The 10,780-nt window shown below is 43.9% G+C and overlaps 1 protein-coding gene across 1 annotated transcript in view; it reads right to left on the bottom strand.

Annotated features, from left to right (window-relative positions):
• LOC118236469 (nucleoredoxin) overlaps positions 1-10,576 on the bottom strand; it is a 51,076-nt gene extending 40,500 nt beyond the window's left edge. Inside the window, exon 1 of the mRNA XM_035434897.1 lies at positions 10,014-10,576. Coding sequence (XP_035290788.1) covers positions 10,014-10,322 — 309 coding nt within the window. The 5' untranslated portion in view covers positions 10,323-10,576. The remainder of the gene's footprint in view (positions 1-10,013) is intronic.
• Positions 10,577-10,780: the final 204 nt, after the last annotated feature.

The raw sequence follows: 10,780 nt of genomic DNA on the forward strand, positions 1-10,780 counted from the left end.
AAAGATAACGCGAGTTCCTTCCTTTCATGCCGCCGCAGTGTCTGTAGTAGAGCAGGCCCGAATCCCCAGACTCGCTGGCGAGAGCCCGGCCCAGCCCTGCGTGGGGGAAACAAGCAGCTCTAGAACCCTGCCTTCTGAACCTTCTCACCCTCCATCTACATTAACGTTTAGACTCTTAGCAGATGCTCTTATCCAAAAGTACACACATAAAGGTCTAGGCAAAGAGCAGAAGCCATTGCCGCTTCCTTCCCCTCCTGCCTCTCATTTATTCCCTCCCTCTCTGCCTCTCTTTTCCTCTCTCTCTCTCCCTCCCTCTCCACACAGGCTAACAATCGTGAAAATTGCTGAGAGTCACGTTTCACAGTTCATAACAGACTCCCCAACCCCTGCTAAATCACACAAACATCCCCTCTCCCAAAAAAATATCCCTTTTCGCCCCAAAAAGGCACGTCTCTCCATGGGTCAAAGGAAATGGTAAGTCATTAGTCTTCTAACTTCTAAAATCTGTAATGGTTTCTGTCAGGAATGTTCTTTGCCATTACCACAGAAAACAACTACCTGACGTGATAGCTTTAAACGTGTGAAATGCAACGCATTTGAGAAAGATGGGTAGAAGTTAGCACCCACAGAAGAGCAGCCAACATTGCAGGTTTTCCACCGTCTTTTGGTTTCAAGTCTTGCTCAAATCCCATTCCTCACCCACAGGGAAAAGTGCTTCTCCACAGAGCAGTCTGGGTCACGCTGGGCTGGCGGTGATGTCATTCCTGTGCCACCACAGCAGGGCACCGCCTCCCTTCTCAGCCTGCCCGCCAGACGTGCGCGGCAGACAGGCTGCCGCGCCAACGCTCCGGCTGGGCAGGGCCGCTGGCGGACGGGCGGCGGAGCCGCTGCCTCGCTGGCCCAGACTCGCCGTCACGCGAAGCAGCTCTCGGTCAAACGCCGGGCTCGCTTTTCCCTGGCAAGCGTTCAGCGCGAGGACAACGGGAGACACGCATACCACATCTCAGGTATCTTCAAGTCTTTTCAGGTGAAGGTGGGAAAAAATTAGGAAACAGACGAACTGAAAAGCAGATCGTGTTTGCGGTCACAAAGTGTGCGTGCATGTTTTTTTTAGATGTTCCGCATTGCTGAACAGTCACTCATAAGTATTGTCAGGCCACTTCAGCTTACGTACTCATTTGGCTTTCTAACAAGGGGCCTTTATTTTAGTTATAAATGTGATACGCTAAAGTCTGACACGATGATTACGAAGGACTGTGGGACCAAACGCATCCGCACGCCCACTTAACTTCCCCTGCAGGAAAAACTGAAGACAACAACAACCGAGCTGAGCGCCTGGTAGAGAGTTGAGCACGTTTTTAGTGCAGAACAGTCATTTCTCTGATGGGGAAGGGCAGGGGGTCATTAATTGTTGGTTTCACGAGCTGGACGTGGCAGTGAGTAGCTGGCCAAGCGCTTCCGCAGGCCTGGCCACAATGGGGTCAATATTTCCCTCGGAGAAGACCCATAATTTCACCACAGGCATCTCTGAAAAAAAAGACTTGGCCTGAGATACCACCCTCAGAAGCGAGGAGCAGGGAGACTGTGGTGACGGGAGGGCTGGGTTTGTGTTTTAAGAGCATTTCCTGTCCTTCCACTTGGCTGAACTTCCTGTCTTTCACTCCGATCAGCTACCCAATTTTTTTTTCAGGAAAATCTGCTTACATTCGTTCATTCCCTCCACCCATCACTTCTCCCACGCTTCCCATTTGTTCCAATTTGGAAATGCAGGAGAGGTGAGAATGCCCAGAGGACCTGACTAATTATACGTGTTACAGTCAATTTTGTGGGGAACAAAAAATACAGAATACAACACGGCAGCCGTTTGTGGTAATTCTCCCAGGGCTCTGCAGTTATTAGGGAGCTACTGCTGTAGCGCAGCATTTGGGAGCAATTAGAGGCTGGGGGACATGACCCCAAATCCCACCCCCATAAACCCACTTAAGACAAGAGGTGCAGGGTAACGAAAGCTTTGCTTCTCATGCTGACCAAAGCATCTCAAAGAGAGCATGGCGTTCAAGTTGACACACGCTTCGCAGACGGAGAAGCAATCCCAATATTCTATTTTTTTATTTAATTCTTATCTTATCTTCTCAGATATATAAACTAGATATCTGTCCTAGCCTCTCTCTCTCTCGACTCATAAACTTCCATATTAACATACTCCAACCACAGTGTCCTCTGAAAACTGCAACCAACGAAACAGTACATTTTATTTTACATTATGGAAAAAAGGATTCTTAGGACAGACATACAGCGCTGGGCGTCTGATAATATGGATTGATTTGAAATGAAGTAGGCCTATGTCTTATCTTACAAATCACGCGTAATGTTGATTCAAGAGTAAGTACAGAAGCTATGGAAGTGCTCCACCGTTCTAACGTCATTCTGTCATGGGAAGTCTTACCCGTGACCGCAGCACTATGTGAGTCAGTAACTGAACACTGTGGTTCCCGAATACGCAGAGGACCAGAAAAAACACACTTCCCATGGCTTGGTCTGCACAATTACTCCGGCAACCACAGCGGTTCACTGGACCGAGCCAATGTAGCCTATATATCACATAGTGTCTTGGTAATTGTGGTTCTCTGAGTGAGGAAGGACAGAATTACGTAAACATAACAGAAAAGAGCAACCAAAATGTTCCAATATTTCTTTCACAGTTGGTTTCCGCAGAATCTCACTTCCATTGTGCGGTCACAATGGGCCGGTTTGGGACACCTCTCCAGTGGCCACCCAAAGGAACTATGACAAACGCATAGTGTGGAGAACAGAGCATAGAGTACAGGGCACAGAGCACACAAATCTGACAAACTCCGCAACTTCTGCTTATTAAAAGCCCGGTGGAGCAGTGTGCACTTTTTCCATAAGGTTATAAGAAATTTCAGCCAATTAACTCTAAAGTAAAGAATTTACATTAACTGTTTGTGGGCCACAGCCCTGTTCCCTGTTCTCTATGGAACATGGGCTGGTCACCTCATATGACTTAACTGCTCCTAAAGCAATACTTGCAACTAAATTAAAAAACATAAACAAACCAGTAGGCCAAGATTAAAATGGGGTTTTTCATTTGATGAACTAGTACTGCTCATCATTGTTCACTAGCCGTCTACAATCAGAGGGACGGCAAAATTCACTAGAGTAGGCTAAGCTGATCAAAACTATGACCTGAATGGTGCATTCACACTTCAACAGAAAATCCAGTACTGGAACAGGGATTACTGTTGAGTTGCCATGGAAATGAGAAAAGATTTCACCAACTTTGCCTTGTGGTTGCTGAGAGGGGTGTCACGGAAACATAAAAGAATAGAGCTGGGCTAGGGTTTTCCCCCATTGGTACAGAACCAGACATATGGCCAATCAGAGTAAGAGGCAAGCAAGCCAATCATTTGATCTCCCGCCAAAGCAGAGGCCCAAACCCTGCAAGCATACTGATGGCTTGGGTTACATTTCTAAGGAGTTATCCCAATCAACAGATGGACATGTGGAAATGGAAACAAATTTTTCTCAAGACTGTGTATGCATGGTTTAGTGACATCTGCCAGTTGTATGGATATAAAAGCCACAAAAAATTGGGACATGTACACTGAGGTGAGTTCAAGATACATTCCTGGAAAAAAAACCTGATAAATAGAAATTAATGTAGAGTCCTTTCTAATTAAGGTCGAGAAACTAAGCCAAACAAACACGACTTTGTTAAAGCTTAACAAAAATGGTATATGAAACGTTTTATTTAATCTTTTACTTTTTTGTAAACTAAACTTCCCCTTTTGCAAATTGCTTTAGAGTAAAGCAGCCTTTTGAGTAAATGACCCAAACTGAGTGAGAGCTCACCTTCCGCGCTGAGACACTGGCTTTGTTGTGTACTGAGCTGCAGTCCCATCAGATCGGTAGCACCCCACTGACAGCCAGCCTAAAGGCAGGCCCAAATGTAATCAGAGCGCTCTCTATCTACACGCGCACAATTGCTGTGGGGACGGATGGATTCAGCGCTGGAGCTACACAACACTGCACTCTACGGGTAATCTGATCATCCTGTACGTGGGGGGTGCGCAAAGAGGGCTGATCCGTTTCAGGATTTCACTTAATTATCTAATTGATCCAATCACCCACTTCATCTGACATTTTTGATCATGTCACGAGCCGCAGCTCATGCAGCTACAGACTCCATGCGCATCCTCGGTGAAAACGCTTAACTGCGGCCCGATTACACTGCGGCTTTATAAAATTATGCCTCAATAACTGGTTTTAACAAAGACCCAGCACAGTGCACAAACGGATTCCCCAGAACTGGACTTGTGAATCCCTGCACTAAACCTTGGTGCAATGGCTCGCTCCGCAACATAAAATCAAACTCTCTTATCGTGTCAGTGCCAATTACGACTGGAAGCAGGAAGAGAGAAGGTATAACTGGATAAAAGCATCACTCAGAGATGGTGAGTTAATTTGGCAAGGCCTTCTCTAACTCACTACTCAACAGCGACCCCTCTGGTGGATAATATGTGTGCGGCGTGCCTGTTTCAGCAGCACTGAACATGCAGTTATCCAGCCCTGGCTACGACTGCTCAGCTAAGCTGATGGACTGCAGCAGAAAAAGAAGCAGGACTGCAATTGAGCGCGCTGGTGCACGCCTTCCTGAACTGAAGGAGGAAGTGGCAATGATGAGACAGGCCAAAATTCAGTTAGGCACTCCAATTATCAATAAAACAATAAAATACCGGGGAATATAAAAATGTTAAAAAAGTGCAAGTACAAATTCTGAAAATGTATTGTCTCATTGTTATAAGTGTGAGCTAGGAGGTGTTTGTGAATACAGCCTCTGACGCTGACAGAGATGGAATTTGCAGATTTGGGTTATGCACAGGTTTCCTGCTCCTGCTTTAAGTTCTCCTTGTGAAGCCATGCCAGCCAAGATGCCACATCCCCAGCGAGAGCCCACCAGTGGTCTCTGCCATCTCTCCTCCGAAACAAGGGAAACCGCCACCCTCTCTGTCCGTTCTGAAACACGGCTGGGAAATATCTACCAACACAAATAAAATGGCCTGTGGAAAAGGAACTTTACAAGGGATACATAAGGCGTGGGCAGGACTTATATGAGAACCAAGTGAAATCTGTTGCAAAGATGAATGTCTTTGCTCTTAAATTGCCAACTACTCCCAAAAGTAGTGAAGGGGTGTGCTGCTACTGCAATCGGGGTCAAATGCACAGTTGAAATGCTTTAACTCTTCAGATGCTGGTAAAATATTTGAAAACAGCCCAGTAACTCCCCCAGATAATTAATTACATTAAATAAGTTAGTTCTGAATAATGGTGAAAATTACATTTCCTTCAAGATAATATTATGGAAAGTATTTGACCCAATCCATCTGCCACTCCCCTCTGCCCCCCCCCCCCCCCCCCCCGTCCGTCCCCCACCAAAAAAAAAATCAGTGTAACTACAAAAATGATCTCTTCATTCAATTCAATGTTTGGAGATGAGTGAATTTTTGTTTTTGGTAATAATACAGGAAGAGTGAATGGCAATGATGTATAAAGCAACACTTTGGCTGTGGAAGGGTTAATGCTGACAGTCTGGGCCTTTGCATTTCAGCCTCTCCTCTGCATGAATAGATCATTGGCGATAATGGACAGTGACGTGTGTTTGATGTGAATGTAGGGAGGACATACATTACGAGGAACACTTAAAGAGAGATAAAGAAAGGAAAAGAGAGTGAAAAAAGTTAACGGCAAAGCCATCGTGCTCTGAGCCACGTGCCCTCCCGACATATCTTTCATGAATCCATTATACTTCCCTCGACAATGCCAGGAATGGCAGATAAAGGAGAGATCAGTGGACCCGCGGAGTGCTAATTGCAGGGATCTGGCATTTACACACATACGTTTCATTCCAATACCCTTAGCACAGCCAGCCAAAATCGGCCTGCGGTTTAAGTTTTTAACTAGCACCACTCCCCACCCTCCCATTCATTTGAATTGATAAAAATATCCAGAAGCTAAGGTTTGTAGCAAATGCACGGGCCCAATTAGAAAAACTTGTTTGTCAATTTACTGATGCTGCTCATTTATTTAATTAATTTATCATACTCACAGAGGCTCTCACTGAAGGCCTCACTTTCCCAGTGTGCTTTGTCATTTATATTGTGACAGTCATAGAACTGAGGGCTTATCTACAATCTTACTGTTTCTGTGTGGTGCGAAAGGACTGTGTGCTCCCATAGCACATTAAAGGTGGATTTTTCCTCACAGTGTGACAGGGGTAATTGAGTGACCCTTTGGCACCCTAAAGACCAGTAGAACCCTGGGGAGTAGTGGAGGCAGCAGTGCTTTATGGGAGTCAAGAAGTGTGCGAATTCAGAACGTGCTGCTTTATACAGTACAGGCCCTCACACATGCCACGGTTTCCAGCCTATAACAACAGCTGGCTTCACTGCGGCTTCCAGACCTTTCCTATTCTTTCTCCTGTCAACCAAATGTACAACACATGCAAGAGCTTGAGCCTGCACTGACTATCTACCTCTGCCTGCCTCTATCTGTCTGTCTCTGTCTACCTCTATCTGTCTGCCTCTATCTGTCTGTCTCAGTCTGCCTCTATCTTTCTGTCTCAGTCTGCCTCTATCTGTCTGTCTCAGTCTGCCTCTGTCTGTCTGCCTCTATCTGTTTGTCTTTGTCTACCTCTGCCTGTCTACCTCTATCTGTCTGCCTCTATCTTTCTGTCTCAGTCTGCCTCTATTTGTCTGCCTCTATCTGTCTGTCTCTGTCTGTCTGCCTCTGTCTGTCTGTTTTTGTCTCTGTCTGCCACTGTCTGTATGCTTGCACAGTGTGGTTTACCTCCCAGGTCAAAGGTTTTACCATAAAGGACAGTTTCATACACACACACACTCTCACATGCATGCACTCATTTATGCAAACACACACTTTTTCAAGACTTTGCACGGTGTCCTTCTCTGTTAATGATGCACAGTATGACCTACTGGCTCCAATGGATAAAAAAAAAATTAATCTCTCTCTCCTGCTCTGCATTCGACCTCTCTGTTATTCTCGTCTTTACACCTGGGGCCGATGCTGCACATAAAAATCACACCTTCACTGAGAACCTGCAAAGCATTAACCGCGGGCTTGCTTCAGCCTACATCAGCCCACGGTCATAAAACTAAGAGTGCAAGAGACCCCAGCTCCCTCTCGCTCAGTCATTCTATTCATGAACCGAAAAAAAATCTCTAAAGAAAATTCACTCCCAGTTCATAAAGAGTAAAACACATCATTTTTAGTTCCCCCAGGAAAGGCCCACAGGGATTGCTGGGAGTGGAGCGTAGAGGATTTGGGCATATGTTCAAATATTCTGCCATTTTATAATCATACATTTGATGATGTGTCATATTAGTTGCAGATGTATCGTCAAACAATAGAATCCGAAACTGTAAAAATCATTCGATTGGACATATACAAAATGTTCACAGGCCAGAGGTCAGTTCCTACCTGGCTAAGAGCAGTCAAAACATTTAAATTAATAAAAGCCCATTAAAATTATTTTATAGCTCCTGTGTTGTAATTCGCTACAGCACAGGCTTGGAAACATACATGCAAACAATTCATGTAGAGAATGCTTCCTTGAGGAAAGAAAAAAAACCTACTCATGTGCAACTGATTCCAAACCTGTTCTGAATCAGTGTATGCACAGTCCATCTGGATTGCCTTGTACAGAATCTATCCCTGGACTTTTGTTTTATTGGTGGCTTTAGAGAAAAGCATGAAAGGAGTCTGGCAGTCAAATGGGTCGAGCTACAGAATGGGATTTGTGTTCCTCGTGTGATTGTAGGGGTATGGAACGCCATAGCAAAGCTTCAGGTTGTGGAGAGCTCCTGTCATAGTGGGGAGGCCAGCCAGCTGAGGTCGAGGCCTAGGGCCAAAAAAAAAAAAAAACTGCCGTAGTCCTCACCATGCAGAATTCATACTGAAAAAAGACAGGAAAACATTCACTCCTGCTACAGCCGTAGGTATTCTCTCACTTACACATATGCATGCACGAGCATGAATGCACCACCTAATGAATTCCTGCGACACATCATGTTGGTGGGACAGCTTGTGCGTTGTTTATCTTTCTCAAATGGTATCTTTGCTCCGGGCTAAAAGCGTTATGCAGCATTTTTAATGGAGAGGAGGAGGGGAGGTGATGGTGAAGGCCCACACATACTTATGCAATGGCCGTAGCCTACTACACAGTCTATTCCAATGGCACAGTCTATCCCTGCTATGCCAGCAAATCATATTTCAGAACTGATGCAAGCCCACTAACAAAAAACCGCAGTTTAAATATCAGTAGTGTTTTAAACGCTTGAGTATAGATCTTTAATAAAAATTTAAAAAAATCATGAGCAGCATCAAGAAGTTATTCACATCCCATAATTCTGACAAAATGTGACCTATGAACCCGATTTCCAAGAACGAGGCCTATCTTTCTTCCCATCCCTTGTCATAATTAAAATCATAAATAGCTATGAATAAGATATCATATCATAGTACAAACTGTCCCTTCCACGTTCAGTAGCCTAATATATATTGCCATTTTCATTTCAATTTCTTTAATATCTGTGTGTTGGTAGCTATGTTTATCCCTACTACACGAAAAAAAAGCACTGCTGAAAGATGCTTGGGACCCCGGGAGTATTTACGGTGTATGTCAGAATTCGACCTTGTAAGGCGACACCGCGATCGTAATTTGCAGCCTTCTATGTCAGGCATTTTACGCCAGGTGCCGATCCTGGCCATTCCTGAAGGAGCACGGGTTATCAACCACAACAACCGTTAACAATGCTGCATACCTATAGCCTACGTCAGGACCAAAATGGCAACTTCTGACCATGCATTTTACTTTTCTGCAGTGAAACGACAATTCTGTTCAATATCTGTTATATTATCGAATTGAAAAAAGAAATAGGCCACGAAACAAAAAAATGAAAAGCCCAAATATCACTGTCAGCTTTTGGAAATAGGCTAAAGCTTAATGCAATCCTCCACGAGACAGACACACTCCTGTAATAGCCTATTTGGTTAAAATTATAATTTAATTTAATCATTCGATAAAAAAAATGATCCATGAAACATTTCGATTGGGTTGGAACTTTGAGAGCACATATATTTACCCCCTGTTGCATAGCCTAAACAAACAATGCTATTACGGTAAAACAATAGCATAATCGCATAACGAAGGCGTTTCCCGGGGAATACTTCCGAATTATGACAAGTATGAAAATTCACCACTGAATGAATGGGCAATTCCCATAATAGTCCTATCCATTTACATCAAATACCCTATGCATGAATTTTCATGTAAATAATTTCAAAATATATATGTAAACCGCTGACCTTTGCATTTAACCAATACACAGTTCGGGCAATTATATGCCCAATCAATAGCTGTGTAAAATGTAAAATAAAAAATTAATCCAACATAAAGACGGCGAATAAAAGCGGTAGGCTACTAATACAACAAAATTAACACGATTGAGTAAAGGCATATCCGGCATTAAGTTTTTTTTGTCACCTTAAGGATATAAGACGGTAGGCGATTATCTGAAGACTACTCAATTAATAGCCTACTGCAAACCGAAATCAAAAACTTGGAAACCAGAAAGTGTAGGCTATGTAACCAATTAGGCCTACGCCGCCACCCTTTCAATAAATAAATAAATAAATAAAATGACAACTTGCTAATATTTGTTAGGGAAAATTAGCAGGGGTTGGTTGTTACCATTTCGAGAGGAAAATTTTTCAATAATGGATGAAAATACAACAACTAATTCTACACAACCCCAGAAATTTGCCACCTGTTTAACATAAATAAATTCAAGTTTATCTTGTGCAGCGTGCCATAAGAAGAGCGTAGCTACTTAATTGACACATATAGGTATCAGATTTGTGAGATGTCAAGGAAAGTAACTCTGATCTAATTCACACCGTATTTCGGCTCTGCCTACCTTCCTGTGCTTGTCTTTAAAAGGCAACGCCGGCCATTGCATCTCCTGTAAGAAGTCCTGCCAATGTTTCTGGTCCTGGTCGGATGAGACGAAGACGATTTCCAGTTTGTCTTTGTGTTCCGATGATTTTTTGAACTTGCTGTAAAACTCACATAGACTGGCGTTGAACTGTTTGCAAGGGCCATTCAGACTACAGCCGAAGTAGAGCCCGACCAAGGACAGCTTGCTGCCCAGCGCCTGCACGTCTACTTCGGCTTTCTCGCTGTTGACAAGCCGCTCTCCGAGTAGATTCACCAGAAACTCCGACATCGCTCCGACAAGTCCACGAAACCGACCCTAATATTCCGCTCTGCTCTTCCGTCCCCACAAAATAAAAAATAAGGGGAAAATTAATGACTAGATAATGCGTACTCTTCCTCCTTTCCACCACCAAGAAACACTCGGATCGTGGACAGTGTGTGAATATGGCTTGCAGCGTGTATGAGGCGCTTGCTATCTGTTCAAGCGTGTGGTTTCATAAATGCAACTCCCGTACTACTCAACAAAAATCTCTGCGCTGCCCAATGTAGCTACACACAACAACTCGCGTACGACACCTAGTTACACACAGGCGAAACTACACAGTGAAGTTTGAATACAGCAGCCAGTCTACTTTAATGGATACGTATGTCTAGTCGTAAATTAAAAATAGACACGTCTCATTGTAAATCGTTGCTGTGTGAAGCAGATATAAAAAATATAAGCTTGTTTTATAGATTATTGAGACA

The sequence above is a fragment of the Anguilla anguilla genome, chromosome 9 (genome assembly GCF_013347855.1).
Source record: "Anguilla anguilla isolate fAngAng1 chromosome 9, fAngAng1.pri, whole genome shotgun sequence".
Taxonomy (NCBI): Eukaryota; Metazoa; Chordata; class Actinopteri; order Anguilliformes; family Anguillidae; genus Anguilla; species Anguilla anguilla.